Raw genomic sequence first — 21,873 nt, forward strand, 5'->3', positions numbered from 1 at the left:
TATCACGAGATTTCTCTGAAGACCGTCGTAATTTTCTCATCATCCAAGGGAGATCGATCGAAGGAAAAGGAAGAATATCGCAAGAACATCTCTCAGACAAATGCCTCGATTCGTGCTTCACTACTAGCGGAATTTCAAAGAGAAATCCAGCTTCTTCCGGCGTGATTCCATAGCCAGAGCACGAAGAACAATAGAACATTGCTCCGCGATAGCCATTGGGCACGCCAGGAAAGATGAAAGCTCAGACTCGTCATCTCTTTTTGTCATCACAGAGAAAAGAATACAAAAGAAGAGCAAAGCGGTCGATGCATCAGATTTAAAAAGCTCGAATTTCCTGTAAGCCTCATGCTTTGATCGGAATTGGATCTCTTTTCTCATCATCTGCGAGGAAGAAGGCGGCATCACTCAAGCCCTAGTGCTAGAACAAGAGCCCTAGAATCCACGGCGCACATTAAATCGTCGCAGTCTCACCGTTGGATCAAAATCTAGGGCTTCAAGATCTAGAATATACTACGAATATATTTCCACTTTAAAGAGTAGCTTCTCCTCCTGTTTCTTTACAAGAGGAGGAAGGAACCATCCCTTCCGAGAGCTCGCTGCTCATTTGCTCCTGCCTAAAATCGGTGCGCTTGCTCATCGCGCTGCTGGATAATCTCGTCTCCTGCACAAGAAATCGAAGGTTTTCTTTCTCGATCGATGAGAATTTCTACCTCTCTGTAAGGGAAATCGTCAGACTCCAGCATGTGAACGATGTATCCCATCTTGGGTCTCTTGATCGCGTCCGGATCAACGCAGCGGAGAGCCACAAGAAGCGCTCGCTTGAGAGCTCTCGTCGATGGCTTGGCATCTAGGCGGGAATCGGCAACTTCTTCCGATCGCCTACTTGCTACCATGAGCTTCACCCAATCTACCAAGTTCACCTGGAAAAGATCGAGCGAGCAAATCTAAGAATCGATGAGAGAAACTAGAGATTCTTTACCTCTGCCGAAGGTCGTGAGTAATCGACTGGATCTCTCCCAGTGATCATCTCCATGAGAAGAACTCCAAAGCTATAAACGTCGCTTCTCTCGTTGAGTAGACCAGTGTTAGCGTACTCTGGAGCGACATAGCTGCGACAAAGAACAAAAACTTTGATCGTTCGCGAGCAAAGAGGATTGAATTCTCATACCCGAAAGTCCCCATGACTCTGGTTTTTACGTGACTGTTGTCGGATCCGAGCAGCTTTGCGAGACCAAAGTCGGAGATCTTGGCATTCCAGTGTGCGTCTAATAGGATGTTGCTGGCTTTGATATCGCGGTGGACAACTTTGGGTTCTAGAGCTTCGTGTAGATAAGCAAGCCTGTGAGAAAAAATCGAGAGAGTTTATACAGACCCAAGACGATTGAGGATGAAAAGCTTACGCTTTGGCTGTTCCAAGAGCGATTTTCATCCTAACCTCCCATGTTGGAGAGTTGAGAATGGAGGCTGGGCCGTGAAGCCACTGCTCCAGATTACCATTGTCTACGTACTCATATACCAGCATCCTGTAGAAGTTCGTCATCCAAAGTGAAAAACTCTTTCATGAGAATTCGACGTACCTGTAATTTATCTCCACGCAGTAGCCGAGCAAACGCACCAGGTTTTTGTGCCTCACCCGACCGATGGCCTCTACTTCTACTCGGAATTCCTTCTCGGCTTGACCACTACGATCAAAAACAAAACAAAACAGAGGATCAAAAGGCATGAATCAATGAAGCAATTGCTACAGAATCTCGGAAAGGCTGAAAGAGGACAACAAAGCTAGAATAGTCGAAAAGAAGAAAGCAAGCTTTCGAAAGAAAAAGTATAACGTAGATGGGACTTCACAAAATGCCGGAAGGAATAGACAACAAGCAACAGCCACAAGACAAGCAATGCCCGAGCAAAAGCTTTGAAAGAAACAAACATACAATTCAGCTATGGAAGCATAAAGCAAAAGCAAAAACCGAAAGAAGATGTGAATTCCACACGAAAGAATTCCAAAGATCTTCTTCCAGGACGACAAACAAGCCAAAACAACGAGAAGCTCAAATCATTCGCAAGAAGAGCGAGTGGGACACGAGAAAACCAGACAATCCACGACGAAAAGAGAGATTTTTCTCTCCTGGATCGATCGAAAACTTACCTGTTGTTAAGCAAGCTCTTGACCGCCACTGGAGTTCCATCGCCCAAGCACCCGCGATAGACAATCCCATAGCCGCCCTCCCCCAACACATTATCCGGCGAGAAACCACACGTCGCCGCCTCCAAATCCCGGAGCGTGAACCAATGCCCCCACCCCAGCCGCGATACCACGCTATTCTCCCCACTTGGGCCCCCGCCAGCGCCACTAGTGGGGGTGTTATTCAAATTCTCCACCAGAGCCCCGGAATCCCCACTCCAGCCGTGCGATCCGGTTGTGGTCGTGGATGCCGCAACCGGGCTGTCCGAGTAGTAGGCTCCGCCAGCCCGGACAATTTGGAGATTCTTGGCGGCGGCGGCGGAGGACTCCTCCGTGATCTCGGAGCTGTTCCTCCGCCGGCTACCGCCCATCTCCACCCCGACGATCGCGGTGGAGCCGGCGGAGGAGGTGGAGGCATTGGCGGCGGCAGCGGCGCGGCGATTGAATCCGACGTGGACGTAGACCTTATCGGACTTGGAGTCGGAGGTCTTGTCCGAGATGGTGAGGAGGACCGAGTCAGCGGTGCCCGAGCTGGGCAGCGCGATCGGGACGACCTCTTTGATCTCCTTGGACACGGCGGGGATGCGGTGGAGCGACGACGGCGCCGCGGGCGTGGCGCCCCCCGAGGAGGAGGAGAGAGGCGGCGGTGGCGGCGGGAATTTGCGATGGTATGGGCTGGAGCTCTTCCTCCGGCGGCGCGAGGAGGCGAGCCAGACCGAGAGGAGGAAGAGGATGAAAACGATGAAGACGCCAACGCCGATTCCAATCACTACCCATAGCCGGAGGCCGAAGAAGCCCGTGGGCTTGGAGAGCTGGCTGTTGAGCATGCCACTGCCGCCCATTGGGAGGCGTCGCTCGATCGAGCCGATCGGATCGATGGGTGTTTCTCTCTTCTAGCTGCTAGATCAGGGTGTGGCTCGCCGGATATCCCCAATGTGGGTCGCCTCCATCTCGAGCACCCACATTCGATCCATCCATTGCTGCTCCCCCCGAGCCTCGCAGGCATCCAGATCCAAAACCCACTAGGAAGACCGAGCTCGCGACTCTGTTCTTGGCGCCGATGGATCAAATCAAAGTCGAGATTGAGAGAGAGAGAGAGAGAGAGAGCGAGAGGGCGAGAGAGAGAGAGCTCTTACTACTTTCGAAAAAATAACAAACAAAGAGAAAACAAACAAAGAGAAGATGGTGATAGTGATGAGAAGGGGGGGAATGCGAGCCAGCTAGCGGAGGGATTGGCGATCCCTTTCTTGTAGCTACAGTGATCGTGGTGGTGATCGTGGTGTGGGCGCCGCAAAATCGTCAAACTGGCCGTTTGAGAGAAATCGATGGGTTTCTCCCATTTACCGTTTGATGGGTCGGGCGATTCCACCCAGAAATCTCGTGGGCAGTGGCCAAAGTCGCAGCTTGGAGCGACCCAAGTGCCGATCGATCGCCTCGTACCTGATCCAATCCAAGGAGCTAGTTATTTAGCTTTCACTCCTTTCCCTCCTACGTTCCGGCGTTACGAGCTGGAAGAGCCCTACATTACATCTACGTGGTACTGGATGAGAATGACCTCCAATCTACTTTGGGAAATCAATGCCAAAGGCCAGCTCTTTCAAAACAATTCCAATTCACTTCACTGGATGAAATGTAGTATTTTTTCATTTGGTTCACTGCCAAATTCGTATATGATTCCCTCTTTCCGTTTGTAAGAGATATCTTGTAGAAAATGTATGCAGCAAGCAAACAAAGAACTTAGTTTTATAGTCCACCAACTTTCTCTCCTTTGTCTGGTTTGTTCCTGGAAATCTGTGAAGAACGGGATTAATAGGGAATGAATGTCAAAAACTACAAATAAAAAAGACAAATATTCGAATATACAAAAAAAAGAATAGAGAAAAAGATTTCTGCTAGAACGGAGACTCGACTCAATTGACAGACAGCACCACTTGGAATTGTGACTTGCTCCTGCCAAACTCTGCCTGTAGAGACGTGGCGTAAACAGCGCTTAAATTCCGTACAGAGGCACATCAGCGTCCGTGCAGTTGAGGAAGGATGAGATTTGTTTGTTTGCAAGGGGTGAAACTTTATTCTCCCTTCTCTCTCAGATTCATTCCAAAGCCTGGTGTACTTTATTTAGTCCCTGAGCTGAGAGAGAATGACAAGTTTTGTGTATTATGTGTGTGTGTGGCTTGAAAGCATCCTACTAGACAGACAATGCATAATTCCAACACATGGTGTCACACAGAAAAAAGGGGGTCTTTCTTTGCTGGCTAGCACACAATACCAGCAAACAGGCAACAAATACTAGACAGAAAAAGTGAGGAAATTTGGTTGGCTGGCTGGCTGCCTTGGACTCTCTATTCCTTTGGACTGAATTTGGACTAGATTGGACTGAAGGAAACTAGGGTGAGTTGGCTGGGGCTGCAACAAAAGAGCTCCAATTCCCAAGCCAGTTATGCTCTTTTAGTATTATGTTTAAATGGGACTTACACATGGCTAGAGAGACCTCCATGGCTGAGTTGCTAGTTTCCTTTGGTATTATATTTCTTTTTATTTAGGATTATATTAATTGGGGTAAAAACCTCTATATAAGAATGGTTCAATCTAAATTAGATGATCTATATACTATATTTCTAGAAGTAATATTTTAACTTTGTAGTATTTACAGACTTTAGACCATCCTCCTCTAGTTATCTTTATATTTTATAAGCTTTTGGATTTGGATTTCACAACCTAATACTATTCAAACCCAAGGATGTTTAACACTAAATATCTTAAAAAATTTAACCGATTGGAAAAACTTTTATTCATGGGCCCTTTCCCTTTATATTTGAACCTTAACAGATTATTTTTTAAGTTGTTCTATTTAATTAATTATAATTCACCATGTTTCCAAAGTTGGGAGCCACAACTCTCTTGAGAGCTCTACTCTCTTGACACCCTACCCCTCAAGTTGAACCCAATTAGAGGTAAATCAGATTTACAAGATATTAATCTTTGAGGGGTAAGGTCTAGTTGGAGGCAAATTAAACTTATCAAATATCAATCTCAACATATAGTGCGAAGCCAATTAATATCTAATAATAAATATCAGCCTTCAGATTTGGACTTCTCATGAGGTCATTTAGGCAATATTATTCAAAACCAAGGACATTTAACCCCAAATATTCTAAAACCCTTAACCGATTCAAAAAAGGGGTGCACTCTTATTCATAAGCTCTTTCCCTTTATATTTGAACTTTAATAGATCATCTCTCAAGTGGTTCTCTTTAGTTGTTTACAATCTAAAACCGAGTCTAAATTGAATCTAAGATTTGCTAGGGTAAAATCCGACAAGCAGAGGACTATAAAAGGTTCCAAAAGTATAATAAAGATAGTGATGTTAATCTTGAAGGAATTCTTTAATGGTGCTCCCAAACTAAGTTAGAACTAAGGGTTAGTAACCTTAGATGAAGTCCAAACTGAGGTATGTATTTTAGTCCCTAGCTCAAAGTTACTTATTACATGAGCAACTTTGGTAAAAAATCACTTGTGATATTTATTAGCCCCCAAGGGAAGCTCAAAGGTAACTCTGTTAAGATTCTTATTGACACAGGTGCTTAAAATAATTTTGTGGTTACAAACATAGGCCAGCAAACTAAACTAATGGTGCAATGGCTGAGAGAACCAAAGACTATAAAGTTTATTCAAGGTAACCAAAACACTGATAAGGTACTTCAACAAATAAGGGTTGAAGTAAGGATCTAAAAAGTGGACATGTATTTCACTATTTTAGACATGGCAGGATTTGATATGATCTTCAAAATGGATTGATTCAATTGGTTTATGCTAACTTTACATGGATAAGGTAAAAACCTAATGATATTACTAAATGCCTAAGGAGAACAATTTAGAGTGGAGGCCTAAAATCTAAATGTAGAATAATATAAGGCCAAATACTCTTACTTGAACTTAGTGTCTATAATACTAAAGGAACCAAGATAACATTTTTATGCTTACTCTTAATGAGGAGTGACAAAAAGTTGGGAACACCTTTAAGCTTAACCTTTGAAGGAAACAAGATTGATAGGTGAATGCTTTGGCCAAGTTCAATTGTGAGATATTTTATAAACCCGAGAAGAGAATTATCATGGCAAATGCTTTAAGTGGTAAAATGAACTTAAATTTGGCAACATTTAGTGCAACAACCTTCTAGAACAATGTGTAAAAGGTATATAAGGACAATGGTCTAGCACAGTAAATATTGGTGCAAAATATAAAGTGTTGCTAAAGAATACGAGGTGTTGCTAAGGAACAGAGAGGCATAAAATGCTCAACAATAAAGTGAGTTGCTTAGGGAAGAGAAAAATTAGGTATGTAAAACATAATAAACTTATTTATTATAAATAGATAAGAGTATATGTTCTAGAAACAAGGTGAATTAAGGAAAGTAGTTTTAAAATAATGTCATGATAAACATTTTATAAAATATAATGAAGTGCCCAAAAAAATGGGTTTGCTCTAAAGAATATATCACTAACTATATATGGTTAAGGATATTCATGACTTTATAAAGACATGGCCAACATATAAGCAAGTGAAAGCCATGACTAAGGCTAGTGGGAACTTGTTACAAAACTTTAAAATCCTAGATCGCTAATAAAAATGTCTTATAATGGACTTTATTATAAGACTTCCCTAAGTTAAAGGTTTAATGTGATATTCGTAGTGGTGGATTAATTTTCAAAAATGGCACATTTTATACTCATTATAATAGAAGTGAATACAGAAGGTGTGGCAAAGTTGTTTTTTGAACAAGTGGTTTGGTGTAAGAAAGGCCAAAGGAAATTATTTTAGATTTAGATAAAACTTTCACTAATAAATTCTAGAGAAATATTGCACCAAGCTAAAATTTAGTATGGCCTATCACTCCTAGATATGTATTAAGTATGGAGTCAAATATTGTAGTAATAACACTTCTTGATAGATGAATAAACAAAAAAGTTGAATAAACAATTGGAAGATTATTTAAGATGTTATGTTTCCGGACACTAAACGAATTGGGTAGGTTATTTAGGACTTGTGAAAATGTGTTATAACGACTCATCACATTCGAGTATCAAGGTGAATCCATGGGAAGTTATCAATAGATAAACTATTGAAAGTTTTGTAGAACTCAACTGGCTAAGTATTATAGAGAGTTACCTATAATGGAGGCATTAAGAGTAGAAAGACTTAATATTTGGAATTTAATGAAGAATTCTTTGAAACGAAACAGAGGCAAACTAAATATGTGAACTAGAAGTGTGAAGACATAGAGTTCCAATTTGGGGAGAAGGTATGGCTGAAACATCAAAAACCTAAGATTATCAAATAGAATCAATCAGAAATTAATCCAAAGGTAAAATATATATATTTCTAGAATGAAGTGATCTTGAGTTTTTTAAGCATGTTTGCAAGATCCTATAAGATTGAGGCCTAAATTGATAAAGTGGCTTACCATCTCAAACATCCTTAGGAGATGGGAAAGATATATCAACTTACTCAAGCCATACTTTAAAGACCCACTTCGCAAAGACTAAATAAGACCCTTACTTGAGGTTATCTAAAGGGATGAGGAATATGAAGTTCAAGCCATCCTCAATGTGAGTAGGAGTAAATGATAAAGACACAAGGTGAAAGAGTTCCATATGAAGTACAAAACGTTTCCACTCTACATAGCAACATAGGAGACAAAAGAGAACCTAGCAAATGCTCAAAATTTAATAGAGTAGTGTTGGGTTTCGAAGGCACACTAAAGGTAAGATAGTTAGCATGGGTTTAATTAAGTAAACCAAGCATAAGAAGCTTCAACCAACTCTCTTGAGGGGATGTCAAATCTTTAAACATATTCTATAGAGGTTGAGTTCAAGTCCCAACCCTCTAATAGGAGTTCAAGTCCCATTGACAACCCCCTACTAGGGTGAGCTAAGGGAGGTGTATAGTCTTATTGTCATGAGCTCCTGGCCAAGGAGGCTCCATTAAGTGAGAATGCTCTAGAGTCAAGGTCAACAAATTGTAAGATTAATAGGTTTATTCAATGTGGGCATCAAACTTTTTCTATGGGTGGTAGAGTTGTAAAGAACCAACTCATTGAGGTGTCGTAGGCTAGAAGATCCCCTAAAATCACAATCAGAATAATAAAAAATTTATTAGATGAGATTAACTTCAAAATCCAAAATCGGGTCCGAGACTAAGTTTAAAACCCAATATTGAATAGTGGTGCTTCCAAACTAAGTTGGGGTTGAGACTAGGGGTTAATAGACTTAAGTGGGAGTGATTATGAGCTTCAAGTGTGCCAAAAAGGCTCCTCAAGAAAGTGCTTAAAAGCAATTACTACTCCCAAAAAGGGAAATTGATTATGGTGCTCATGGCTTAAGTGGAGTGGTGTGTAAGCAATTAAATTTTCCATTCTATTTTAGTCATTTAATCACATCTTTAACTACTTGAACAAGTCTCACTCATGACCTTTATAAGTCTTGTTCTCGACTTGGGGATATGCTAGCACCGAGAATAGCATTTATGCCACTCAACCTTGGCATTTGGTCCAAGTGCTCCACATGTCCAATCTCATGATTGACACCTAAAGGTACCACTAAAATGTCAGCCTGTTAGGCTAAAGCCATGTCCATTCACCTTTATCACATCAATGGTCCAAAACCATTTACATCATAGTTGTAAACCACAAATTTTTCCTTTTCAATTTGCCAGCTTACCTCGTCTATCCGTCCAACACTACCTTGGCTTTTGCTAAATTCCTTTGCCAAAGTTCTCGCCTATGGTGCCAGCTCCTACTTGGTTTCAGCTACTCACTGCACAAGCGACCGAGCGTTAGCCATCCTTCCACGGATTCCCAAATCACTCCCAATCCCCCTCCCTGGGTTAGACTGGATTTAAGGTTCGGCTACACTCCCCACAAGCACAAGCAGCCAAGCACACCAAGCTTCCAGATTCCTAACATCCCATGGTACCACAAGACTTGATCATGGGACCCTCTAAATCCCAAGTCTTGAGTGCAACACTTGCTTCAAGACGCCGGGGCGAAACACCGTGGCCTAGCGGCCCGGTATGGGTACCTCTACCCCCCCACTTCCATCCCGAAGGAAGGCCCAAGCCCCTAGGGAGGGCGAGGACCAATGAGCCGCATGGTACTCAAGTGGGGCACCACTCCACATGAGCCGGGAGCACCGCAATCGGTTTCCCTTTCGAGAGTGGGAGCTGCTCTTGAGCACTTCCCTGGATGGCCCCTCCGGCACCAACCAAGTCCATGCTCACTCCCACCCAAGGCCCCTCGGTCCCAATCTCAACCTCAAGTCGGTTTGGAAGCCCCATTGGAGAGTCCCTTCAAAACTGGTTCCTGGACCTCACTATCCCTACTATACTTTTGGAACCCCCTGCACCCCCCCCCCCCTGGGAGACGCACGCTTTGAGCTTTCACCCCTTGACCCATATTAGTATTTGGACTTAGTCTCTGGCTCGATCTCGGACCCGATTTCGGATCCGACTTCGGATTCGGTCTCAGACTTGATCTCGGACTCAATCTCGGACCCGATCTCGGACCCAACCTCGGACTCAACCTCGGACTCGGTCTCGGACCCGATTTTGGATCTCGGACCCTGTCTCGAGCTCGGTCTCGAACTCGGTCTCGAACTCGGTCCCTGAGTCGGTCTCGGGCTCCATTCCGGACTCTATCTCGAACTCAGTCCTAGAGTCGGTCTTGGACTCGATCTTCAACTTGGTCCCATTCGATGAACTCTTTGTCATTTTGGTCATGCTTTCGGGGTTCCTTTAGCCTACGACACCTCGGCGAGTTAGTTCCTTACAACTCCACCACCCATAGAAGAAGTTCGATGCCCACATCGAACGTCTCTCTTTTTGATCCTACGACTTGTTGACCATGTTTCCGGGGGCATCCCCCCACTTAGCGGTGTGCCTAAGTTAGCCTCCCCGGCCAAGAGCTCATGACAACGGAATAAGGTGTCCTTATACTCCTCACCTCACCACGCCCTAGTATGGGGTCGGGACTTGAACCCAGCCTTGCTTTACTAGGGGGTTGGGACTCGAACCCAACCTCCGTAGAATACGTCTACGGATTCGACATCCCCGCAGGGAGTTGGGCGTAGCTCCCTACGCCTGGTCGACCTAGCTAACCCATGCTAATTAGCTTACCTTTGGCGTGCCTTCGGGTCCCAACATATGCCATTGCTCAACTTCTCAAATTAAAACTTTTAATTGAACTTTGCATAAGTACATAGAGTTCTGCCTTGCAGAAATTCCTCCACTAGATCTCATGCGTTCGCTAGGTTCTCCTCCGGTTCCCATGTTGCTTCGCAGTGTGGAAATCCTTTCCACTTCACATGGAACTCTCTCACCTTGCGTCCTTGTCGCTTGCTCTTGCACACATTGAGGATGGCCTCGACTTCGTATTCTTCCTCCCCTTGGATAACCTCAGGTAAAGGTCTTACTTGGTCCTTGCGAAGCGGATCCTCGAAATACAGCTTGAGTAAGTTCACGTGGAACACGGGATGCATCTTCCCCATCTCTCGAGGAAGTCGGAGACAGTAAGCCACTTTACCGATTCGAGCCTCAATCTCGTAAGGCCCCGCGAACCTGCTTAAGGAACTTAAGATCAATTCATTTACAGGAATACATGCATTTTTACCTTTGGGTCAACTTCCGGCTGATCCCACTTGGTAGCCTGAGGTTCTTGGTGTTCAGCCACACCTTCTCCCCAGCTTGGAACTCCACATCCCGGCGCTTCTGGTTCGCGTACTTAGTTTGCCTTTGTTGAGCTCGTTCCAAGGAATCCCTCACTAGATTCCAAATGTTGAGTCTTTCCGCCGTGAATGCCTCCACTGCAGGTAACTCTCCATGATACTCAGCCACGCCGAGTTCCACGGGACCTTCAATAGCTCGCCCATTGATGACTTCCCATGGACTCACCCCGATGCTCGAATGTGGTGAGTTGTTATAACACATTTCTGCAAGTCCCAAATGACTTACCTAGTTGGTTTGGTCTCCCGAGACATAGCATCGCAAATAATCCTCTAGCTGCCTATTCACCCTTTCCGTTTGTCCGTCTGTCAAGAAGTGTTAGTGCCATCAATCTTGACTTAATACCCATTACCTGTCTGTGGGTGATAGGCTGTGCTGAATTTCAACTTGGTGCGATACTGTTTTAGGAGTGTCCTCCAGAACCTACTGGTGAAGATCTTATCTCGATCTGAGATAATCTCTTCTGGCCTTCCCTGCACTCGAACCACTTGTTCGAAGAATAGCTTCGCCACACCTTCTGCATCCACTTCCGTTGTGGTGGGTATGAAATGTGCCATCTTCGAAAATCGGTCCACCACTACGAATATCGCATCGAACCCCTCGCTTGGGGGTAGTCCTGTGATGAAGTCCATCGTGAGACATTTCCACAGACGATCTGGAATGGGGATGCTTTGCAACAAGCCCCCACTAGCCTTAGTCACGGCTTTGACCTGCTAACATGTTGGACATGTCTTTACATAGTCTTGGACGTCCTTAGCCATATTTGGCCAGTGATACTTCCTTTTGAGTAAGCCCATTGTCTTGGGCACTCCGCCGTGTCCCGCGAGAGGTCCGTCATGACACTCTTCCAAGGCTACCTTCCTTAGTTCCCCTTCTGGAATATACACCCTCGTTTGCTTGTAATATATGAGTCCGTTGCATTCCGCATAGCCCGTTTTCTCTTCTGTTGGCAGCTCACCTCTCTGGTGAGCTTCCCGCGCCTCTAGATTCCTCAGCAACACTTCTTGTGCTAGACCATCGTTCTCGTATGCAGTCCGCACATCATCCCAAAAGGTTGTTGTCGCGCTAGATATTGCCAACTTCAAGCTCGCTTTTCGACTTAGCGCATCTGCCACGATGTTGCTCTTCCCAGGCTTGTACAAGATCTCGCAATCAAACTCGGCCAAAGCATTGGCCCACCGACCTTGTTTTCCCCTTAGGTCAGGCTGTGACAAGAAGTGTTTCGTTGCCACATTGTCCGTGTAAACTTTGAAGTGTCTCCCAAGGTAGTGTCGCCACTCCTTAAGCGCCTTGACCACCGCAAACAATTCCTTCTCATGGGCAGGCCACTTCTGTTGAGCCTTGTCCAACTTCTTCGAGAAGAAGGCCACTGGATGGTTGTTTTGCTTCAAAACTGCGCCCAACGCAAAGTCTGAAGCATCTGTTTCTACCTCAAAGTCCTTACCAAAGTTTGGTAATGCCAACACGGGAGCCTTCCTCAACTTCCCTTTGAGGTGGACGAATGCCGCCTCGCATTCCGCTGTCCATACCATCTTCCCTTTTCCCGTTTGGTCCGTTAAGGACAGGGTTACTCTCGAATAGTGTCTAATAAACTTTTGATAGTAGTTGCATAGCCCCAAGAATGCCCTTAACTTGTGTACATTCGATGGTCGCTCCCACTCCTGGATCGCTTGGACCTTCTCAGGGTCCACCTTGAGCCCATCCTTGCCCACCACATGCCCGAGAAACTTTACCTCTTGTTGAGCAAAGTCACATTTGCTCTCTTTAGCATACAGCTGGTGTTCCCTTAGTTTCTCAAACACCTTCGTCAAGTGTTTGGCATGCTCCTCTAGCATTTCGCTATAGATCAGGATGTCGTCAATATAGATGACCACAAAGTGATCCAGATAGGGTACAAAGATATGGTTCATCAACGCCGAAAACGTTGCCGGCGCATTGCATAGCCCGAAGGGCATCACCAGAAACTCGAAGCTCCCATACCTCATTCGATAGGTTGTCTTCTCGACATCTTCCTCCGCTACCCTGATCTGGTAGTATCCTGACCTTAGGTCGATTCTCGAGAATTATTTTGCCTTTCCCAACCTATCGAACAGGTCCTCAATCCTTGGCAAAGGGTATTTGTTCTTCTTTGTATACTTGTTGAGCAACTGGTAGTCTATGCACATGCGCATAGACCCATCTTTCTTTTTCACAAATAGCATCGGCGCCTCATACAGCAATTTGCTCAACCTAACATACCCCTTGTCTACCAACTCCTCTAATTGACGCTTGAGCTCCGCGAGTTCTTTTTCGTTCAAACAATAGGGTGGACGAACCACCGCCTCAGCGCCCTCGACCAACTCAATCTTATGTTCTATTGGTCGTGCAGGGGGCAACCTTGCCGGTAGCTCCTCTGGCATGGTATCCTAGAATTGGTCCAACACCCGCTGAATCACTAAAGGTGCTTCTTCCGTTCCTGTCTTTTTGTCACTTCTCACTGAGAGTAAGCACAAAAATGCAGCCTTTGTCCCTTTAGTGAGTTGTCCTCTCGTGGACACCAAGTTTATGCACGATTCTTTGGCCTTGCATTGCCCTACCTTTAAATCCTGGGCCTCCACCCTGGATCTTCTTCCTTGGGCATTCGCTAGTACCACAAGGTTCCTACCTTGTCCATGCAGGGCTACCACGAACCGATTAAACCAATCCATCCCGAAGATCACGTCAAATCCCGCCATGTCCAACACGGTGAAATCCATGTCTACTTTCCAAGTCCCTACTTCGACTCTTGCTTGTCGAAGTACCTCATCGGTGCTTTGGCTACCTTGAACAAACTCTATAGTCCTTGGTTCGCCCAGCCGCTGCGCTGTTAGTCCGGCTTGCCGGACTATGTCTGCAGCCACAGAATTATCCGAAGCACCCGTGTCAATAAAGATCTTAACAAAGCTACCTCCGAGCTTCCCCCGGAGGGCTAGTAGATGTCGCGAACGACTCTCTACCAAAGTTGCTCGTGTAATAAGTAGCTTTGAGCTAGGGACTGGATCACATACCTCATTTTGGACTTTACCCGATTTAATGGCTATATTGGCTCTAGCCTTCTTCGGGTAGGGACATTCCCTCGAAAAGTGTTCCACTTCACCACAGTTGTAGCATACATTGTTTCCCACGCTACTAAATGACTTGACCTTCTTATCCGTGGGTTTGTCTCTTTTTGCTTGACTCCCCCACGTACTTGCTCGTTGGCCACCGGATTTGCCTTTCCCGAACCCCGAGGACTCATTCTTAGAGAAACTCTTCTTGAATTTCCCCTTGCTATATGTTCCCCTCGGTTTGGCCCCTTTGTGAAACGTGGACCCCAACCCTGTCGCGTTCCCTTTTCGCAGGTTATCGTTGAAATGCACCTTGATAGCCGCATCTAACGCTTCCTTGTAGTTGGTTGGGTTCCAGCGCATCACTTCACTGCGAGCCCAGGTTTGCAAACCTGATATAAAGGCATGGAACGCATCCATATCCCCCATGTCCGTGACAAATATCCTCTTTGCCATGAACCCATTCACATATTCCTGGATGGTTCCAGTCTGCTTCAGCCTACTCAACTCATCTCTCAGATGCAGAGTGGCATTCGGAGGAACGTATGTTGCGCGGATCCTCGCCTTCATTATGTCCCAAGTGGCCACTGGTCCTTCGTTGGCCTCCGTCGTTCTCCACCAAGACTTGGCATTATCTGCCAAGTATGGTTTTGCACATAGGACCTTCTCCGAGCTTGGTAACCGCAACGCTCGGAAATAGTCCTCCATATCGTAAAACCAATCCTCCACCACCTTATAGTCATTCACTCCCTTGAAGACCGGTGGGGGCTTTCGTTTGTACTTAGGGACTGCCTGAGGGACTGATTCCACTTCGGTCTATTCGACCTTGTTTGGTTTTGCCTCAGTCCCTACCGAAGGGTCCGCATCTTCTGCGCTGCCAGCATCCGCAGTCTTTCGCTTTTTCTTCCGCTTCTCGTCACGCCTTAGTTTGCGTACGAGAGTCTCTAGCAGGGCATTGGTCTGTGCCAACTGTCCTTCTAGAACATCCAATCGAGCCTTGGACGACCGAACCTCGCCACCAGACTCCTGCTTGGAAGTTTCCTCGCTAGAGTCATCCTCATGCAAGGATTCCTCATCCACAGCCTCTTGTTCGACCGGAGGCTCCAGCTCTGGCGGAGGTTTCGTCTCCGCCTTGGTTCGTTTGCGCCCCGCCTTTGCCATCTCCCAGCAATCCGCCTCTATCCTTCGCTAGAACTGAGGAAAAGGCTCTGATACCAAATTGTAAACCACAAATTTTTCCTTTTCAATTTGCCAGCTTACCTCATCTATCTGTCCAACACTACCTTGGCTTTTGCTAAGTTCCCTTGCCAAGGTTCTCGCCTATGGTACCAGCTCCTACTTGGTTTCAGCTACTCACTGCACAAGCGACCGAGCGTTAGCCATCCTTCCACGGATTCCCAAATCACTCCCAATCCCCCTCCCGGAGTTAGACTGGACTTAAGGTTCGGCTACACTCCCCGCAAGCACAAGCAGCCAAGCACACCAAGCTTCCAGATTCCTAACATCCCATGGTACCACAAGACTTGATCATGGGACCCTCTAAATCCCAAGTCTTGAGTGCAACACTTGCTTCGGGACGCCGGGGCGAAACACCGTGGCCTAGCGGCCCGGTATGGGTACCTCTACCCCCCCACTTCCATCCCGAAGGAAGGCCCAAGCCCCTAGGGAGGGCGAGGACCAATGAGCCGTATGGTACTCAAGTGGGGCACCACTCCACATGAGCCGGGAGCACTGCAATCGGTTTCCCTTTTGGGAGTGGGAGCTGCTCTTGAGCACTTCCCTGGATGGCCCCTCCGGCACCAACCAAGTCCATGCTCACTCCCACCCAAGGCCCCTCGGTCCCAGTCTCAACCTCAAGTCGGTTTGGAAGCCCCACTGGAGAGTCCCTTCAAAACTGGTTCCTAGACCTCACTATCCCTACTATACTTTTGGAACCCCCTACAGCCGCCCCCCCCCCTGGGAGACACACGCTTTGGGCTTTCACCCCTTGACCTGTATTAGTATTTAGACGTAGTCTCTGGCTCGATCTCGGACCCGATTTCGGATCCGACTTCGGATTCGGTCTCGGACTTGATCTCGAACTCGATCTCAGACCCGACCTCGGACTCGGTCTCGGACCCGATTTCGGATCTCGGACTCCGTCTCGAGCTCGGTCTCGAACTCGGTCTCGAACTCGGTCCTCGAGTCGGTCTCGGGCTCCATTCCGGACTCTATCTCGAACTCGGTCCTAGAGTCGGTCTTGGACTCGATCTTCAACTTGGTCCCATCCGATGAACTCTTTGTCATTTTGGTCATGCTTTCGGGGTTCCTTTAACCTACGACACCTCAGCAAGTTAATTCCTTACAATAGTCTTATCTCTCAAAAACTAGGCCACCCATCCATGAGTGGTCATCCCTTGACCACATTTTAGCACCCTTAGGATGCCTAGAGATGAGGAACACCCTTCCCCAATATCCTTTCTTCAATCTCTACCAAGTCCCTCTCCAAACACGGTCGTGTTCACTAATATTGCTATTGAGTTATAGCTTGAGGGCCCGACCACTAAGTCCCACTGACATCTGGGACATCCTCACCATGTGACCATGCCTTTGGTCACTATGCAAAAGGATTACTCATCTTCCCTTCTATAATCCAGAACTTTTGAACAATATTTTGAAACACTATGGCTCTATACAAGCCTTGTATGTACTCTCCCCACCTTCCACCCTTAAGTGCCTTAACCATATAGGTAGAGCGAGGTTTGGATGAACCATACTAGGTATCCAAATAGGTAGTGCCATTCACACTTGGATTAAGAGCATTGACTATTCTATTTCCTAAGGGAGCTAAAGCCGGCTCTTGAACACTTCACTAAGTTACCCCATTTTTCCATCTATGTTCACTCTAGCATTGGACTTCTCAGTGGTTATATCATCACCCACCACATGAGTATAACCTTCCTTGGCTACATTAGGCTTTCCTAGCTAAACTGACTCCACTAAAGTCTTTCCCCTACTATACTTTTAGAGCTCACCAAACCCCTTAGGGTTTAGGAGATGATCACTTTGAGCTTTCACCCTCGGACTCAGACTTAGATTTGGTCTCGGTCTCTAACTCAGTCTGGGTCTCGGTCTTGATCTTGGTCTCGGTCTTGGTCTCGACCTTGACTCAACCTTGGACTCGACTATGGACCTAGTCTCGGTCTCCATCTTGGGTCTATCTTAGATGGGGCACCACTCCACATGAGTCGGGAGTACCGCAGTCAATTTCCCTTTCGGGAGTGGGAGCTGCTCTTGAGCACTTCCTTGGGTAGCCCCTCCGGCACCACCCGAGTCTATGCTCACTCCCACCCAAGGCCCCTCGGCCCCAGTCTCAACCTCAAATCAGTTTGGAAGCACCACTTGAGAGTTCCTTCAAGACTGGTTCCTAAACCTCACTATCCCTACTATACTTTTGGAACCCCTGCAGCACGCCCCCCCCCCCGGGATGCTTTGGGCTTTCACCCCTTGACTTGTATTAGTACTCGGACTCGGTCTTGAACTCGATCTCGGACCCGACTTCAGACTCGGTCTCGGACTCGATCTCGGACCCGATCTCGAACTTGACTTCGGACTCAACCTCAGACTCGGTCTTGAACCGATCTTGGATCTCGGACTCTGTCACAAACTCGGTCTCGAACTCGGTCTCGAGCTCGGTCTCGAGCTCGGTCTCCGAATCGGCCTCAGGCTCGATTTCGGACTCTATCTCGAACTTAGTCTCAGAGTCAGTCTTGGACTTGATATTAAACTCGGTCCCATCTGATGAACTCTTTGTCATTTTGGTCATGCTTTTGGGGATCCTTTAGCCTACAACACCTTAGGGAGTTGGTTCCTTACACATTCAACTAACAATTTCCATTAAAACAACTTACATTTTGCATAACTTCATTATTGATACAGGTGACATAGGGGAAATATACATTGAGCATGAGCCAGTGATTTATCGACCACAAAGCTGGCAATTGGAGCCTCATGTTGTTGCTACAAATCTTAGAAACATTCTCACTAATTATGTAGTAGACTTAAACAAATCCACTTGAAGTTCACGAATTATTTTATTTAGCTACAAGTATCTTTAGTGTATTGATTTGCATGCTTACTAATATGTCATATTTTGCTTGCTTTGTGTCCACAAAAGTTTTGCAACTGGATCCTACGCTATAGTGAATGGAAATTTTCTTATGGATGGATTTGGAAATGCCAAGTAGGAGTAAACAAATGGTATGTAGTCTTAAATATATTACAATTACTTTTTATTCTATTTTGTTTTTTTTTTTTTTTTTTGTGCAAAAACAAGCCTAGTTGATGATCTGAGTGATGAGTTGATTGAAGACCAGATGCCAAAGAAGGCTTTGAGTCCAAACAACAAGTTGAACATAAGCTACCAATTGATGGTGTTCTCAATCACCTATTCCTAAAATTGATCTATTTTCTAGTAAATCATTACATCTTCATTAGTTCAGCATCTCTCTCGTTGCTTCAAAGATAGTAATCAGCAACACTGTAAATTACAAAAGTGAAGTTCATGAATAAGAAAATGAATTGACTTACCAAAGAATCAACAATTGCAAACAAAGCTTGAGATATTTAATCCACACTCTTCACCATTTGGCTATCCATAATTAGAGTATGCTTCATGAATTCTTCTTTCTTTAGATTTTGACAACAAATTTCCTTCTAGCTTTCTTCCATTGTATTAATAAGGCTCACATTATTGTCATGTAGTGCTCTTGCAAGTTGTTCTACAAGTTGTGTGCAAGACTTCTTCCTCAACCAGTCTAAACTATGTTTTTCAGGATTGTTGTTATTTCCTGTTATTGCCAAAAATGATTATGAACAAAAACTACAAAACATACCTTCAAGCTTTAGTTCTCCACATGGAGGTGATGATGATCGTTGTTGTGAAGCTCTTGGTGTCAATAATGGTGATCACTAAAATGTAACTGGTGAAGACATTAATTCTTAAATTTGTCCTTGTGAATTCACAATTTGACGGTCTTGAAGCCCCTTGTCCATCATTGTGTAGAGTTGATTATAAAATTTTGGTTTCACAACATTGCTTCATTATCATGTTCTAGTAACTGCTTCTGCTAGTAGGAACATGATATTTACATAACTTGATTTTGTTGAACTCTTTATAGATATACTCCCACCGAAATTGGCATTGCCCAGGCAAATGGTTGACATAATGTGTCAAATAGTAATTGCAAACTTAGTGAACGACTGGAAGTCTGAAAAATCCAAAACTTACTCAAAGACTTGTTGCTAACAAACAACTACAATCTTTTTTTGTGCCTCTCCTAAATGCTACTTCATTGTTATAAGAAGAAATCATGCTTCTTTGTTTCATTCAGAATCAATAATTCATTCAAAGACCAATGTCCTTGATTTCTAACTGGTTTTGGAGGCTTCAATGGAGTAGGAGCAATAAAATTCCCCTTGCTGAATTAAGAACTATAATATAGGACCTCTTGTTGATATTGAGTGGAAAACATAATCTCCAAGTCATTTAGCTGCTACTCTCCCATTCCGCTCAACCCTAAAACCAAAAATTGACATGTCAACAATAGTTGCAGGAGGAAATAATTACCATATTAACATTTTAACCTACTATTGCAGGTTTGATAGTGGTCAACCAGCTGGGCTTTTTTTAAAAATCATTCAAATTGATTTCATTGTCACAAGGCCACTGTCAAAAAAATGACAATGACGGTGACATGTACTAGGGCAACTTCACTTCAAATTGCTGATATGGCTATCAACATTTGACTGTAATGGTCACATGTGCAGCATTGGAAAGTTTATTCTAACCATATGGTTAGGGCATCTTGGTGGTGAAGGTAGTGGGAGTACCCACAAAATTTATATTAGGTTATAATGTTTTAAAATGTTATCTTGAAATCTCTAATTGTGAGGAAACAAAAATGATTAATCCTTTTGCTTAATAACCAAAAGTATTACAGAGTGAGGAAGTTCTAAAGGTCATTAAAACTTAGTAGACCTTTAAATCCCATCCCAATAGCAATGTTGGTGAGCACTACCATGAATTGAGAGGGACTTGGTGCAGATTAAAGGAAGAAAACTAAAGGAATGTGTCTCCTTAAACTTTAAAGCATTTTAAAGATGCTAAAAAGTGGTTATAGGGTTAGAGGAAGGATTATTATACACTAGTTTTATATTATAATCCTTTAATATCTCTAATTCATGGGTTATGAACATTGGAGTAGAGTGGCTTAGGGTAGCTAGAAGGCTACAAAAGAATGTTATATAGCAATGGCTCTAGCATCATGTGAAACATTGACTTAAGTAGTATAAGGGAGATCACTATGTTTTAGTCAATCAAATACCTACTTAAATAGTAATTTGCAAAGAAAAATTACTCATTCAAATTATGGCATAAGTATCAAGAATTAGATGGTAAAAGATACTAGGATAATGAAAGTAAAAATTCCTTTTTATATTTAAAATAAATATTAATAAAAATGATAACATTCAGATATGTTGAATAAAGAAATTATGTTACACATAAGTAATGACTATGTAAAATCCACCAAATAACATTAGGATATGCTGCTAGGTAAATTTTTAAATTACAATCATTTTGAATAGTTAAGTATGAAGATATTATACAATTAGGTTGATTAGAACAGTATTTATTGGTTGTCCATAATACTCTTTTATTACTATATAAGACAAGGTTACCATCATTTTGGAGTTTTAGTACACAAATAGTATCATGGTTTATAAAAAATTTTGTTCCCCATATCTTTACGGTTTTATAGAAAATAATAACTTGACAATTTGATGTTACCATTAAAATAACTTTACCATTTGGAGAAAATAAATATTAATTTTGTTGTAGTTGTTGTGGATTATATAATGTATGTTGTCTAAGAAAGCATACAGGATTAGAAGTTTCACTAAAGTTAAATTGTAACCTATTATGAAATACCCACTCTTGAATTAATTTATATTGCATAAAATATCCTTTATTTTCATTTTCAAAAAAGTCTGGACAATTAAGTTGTATATAATTAATATTTGCATAAAAAATCCTTTCAAAAGCAGCTATCAAAATTTTACCTGTAATTGTTTCTTCATTTTCACATTCATACTTTATTTTGAATCTGAAATCAAGAATTTCTACTGAAGTACTAATAAGCTCACCATCTGAATAATCCATAGGATATATTTTATTATAATCTAATTTAGATAATAGCTTTTGAAATATTGTACTAATTTTTACAATGTCCCGAGGATTTAAAATTCTAAATCTCCCAAACTTTGGTTTATAAATTGGTGCTATAACATATCTTGGAAAAAGAAAAACTATAATAAAAATGAAATTTAATTTTTGTATCATTGTTTAGTGATTTATAGACTTCAAAATGACTTTAATTGAAACTCAGATAGTTTTAATATTACCACAAATATTCTACAATTGTTCTTTTTTATGTGAAAGATGAAAGTGAATACGGGAATAATATATAGCATTTACAAAAATTTCTAGTTTATATAGTTATGTTGGAAGAATCCCATAACTTACACCCACTTATTGTTGTGAATGTTTGCTTCTATTCCACATCCATTATTTTTAATGAGAAATAAAAACTAATTGATTCAAGATGTAATTTTATATTTGGGGTGGAAAACAAAGAACATTTGAAGTGGTTATTTGGCTTCTTCCCCGGCATTCTTGTAGCATATAAAAAGACAAAAAGAGAAAAATTAGTGATGGACACGTGGATATGTTTTCCCTTTGTAAATATTTTAAATAAACAACTTAGAGTAATTTAGTTTTACTTTTTTAGCTTACTGTAATAATAATTTTGA

General features: G+C 43.4%; 1 protein-coding gene across 1 annotated transcript; it reads right to left on the minus strand.

Annotated features, from left to right (window-relative positions):
* Positions 1–489: 489 nt before the first annotated feature.
* On the minus strand, positions 490–3,708 carry LOC9641810 (probable receptor-like serine/threonine-protein kinase At4g34500). The gene is made up of 7 exons (XM_024675875.1): positions 2,144–3,708; positions 1,578–1,682; positions 1,401–1,523; positions 1,169–1,339; positions 980–1,109; positions 711–920; positions 490–661 (listed from the first exon to the last, which is right to left on the minus strand). The coding sequence occupies exons 1-7, from the start codon at positions 3,019–3,021 to the stop codon at positions 530–532; spliced, it is 1,749 nt and encodes a 582-aa protein (XP_024531643.1). The 5' UTR covers positions 3,022–3,708; the 3' UTR covers positions 490–529.
* Positions 3,709–21,873: the final 18,165 nt, after the last annotated feature.

This window comes from Selaginella moellendorffii, unplaced genomic scaffold (genome assembly GCF_000143415.4).
Source record: "Selaginella moellendorffii unplaced genomic scaffold, v1.0 SELMOscaffold_16, whole genome shotgun sequence".
Lineage (NCBI taxonomy): Eukaryota > Viridiplantae > Streptophyta > Lycopodiopsida > Selaginellales > Selaginellaceae > Selaginella > Selaginella moellendorffii.

Bases quoted from the DNA above. Each gene is read 5' to 3' on its own strand.
- LOC9641810 (XM_024675875.1), bottom strand. From the start codon at position 3,021: ATGGGCGGCAGTGGCATGCTCAACAGCCAGCTCTCCAAGCCCACGGGC. The intron at 1,683-2,143 runs GTAAGTTTTCGA...TTTTGATCGTAG, and splicing joins AAGAGCTTGCTTAACAACAG to TGGTCAAGCCGAGAAGGAAT. The intron at 1,524-1,577 runs GTACGTCGAATT...GAACTTCTACAG, and splicing joins TGCGTGGAGATAAATTACAG to GATGCTGGTATATGAGTACG.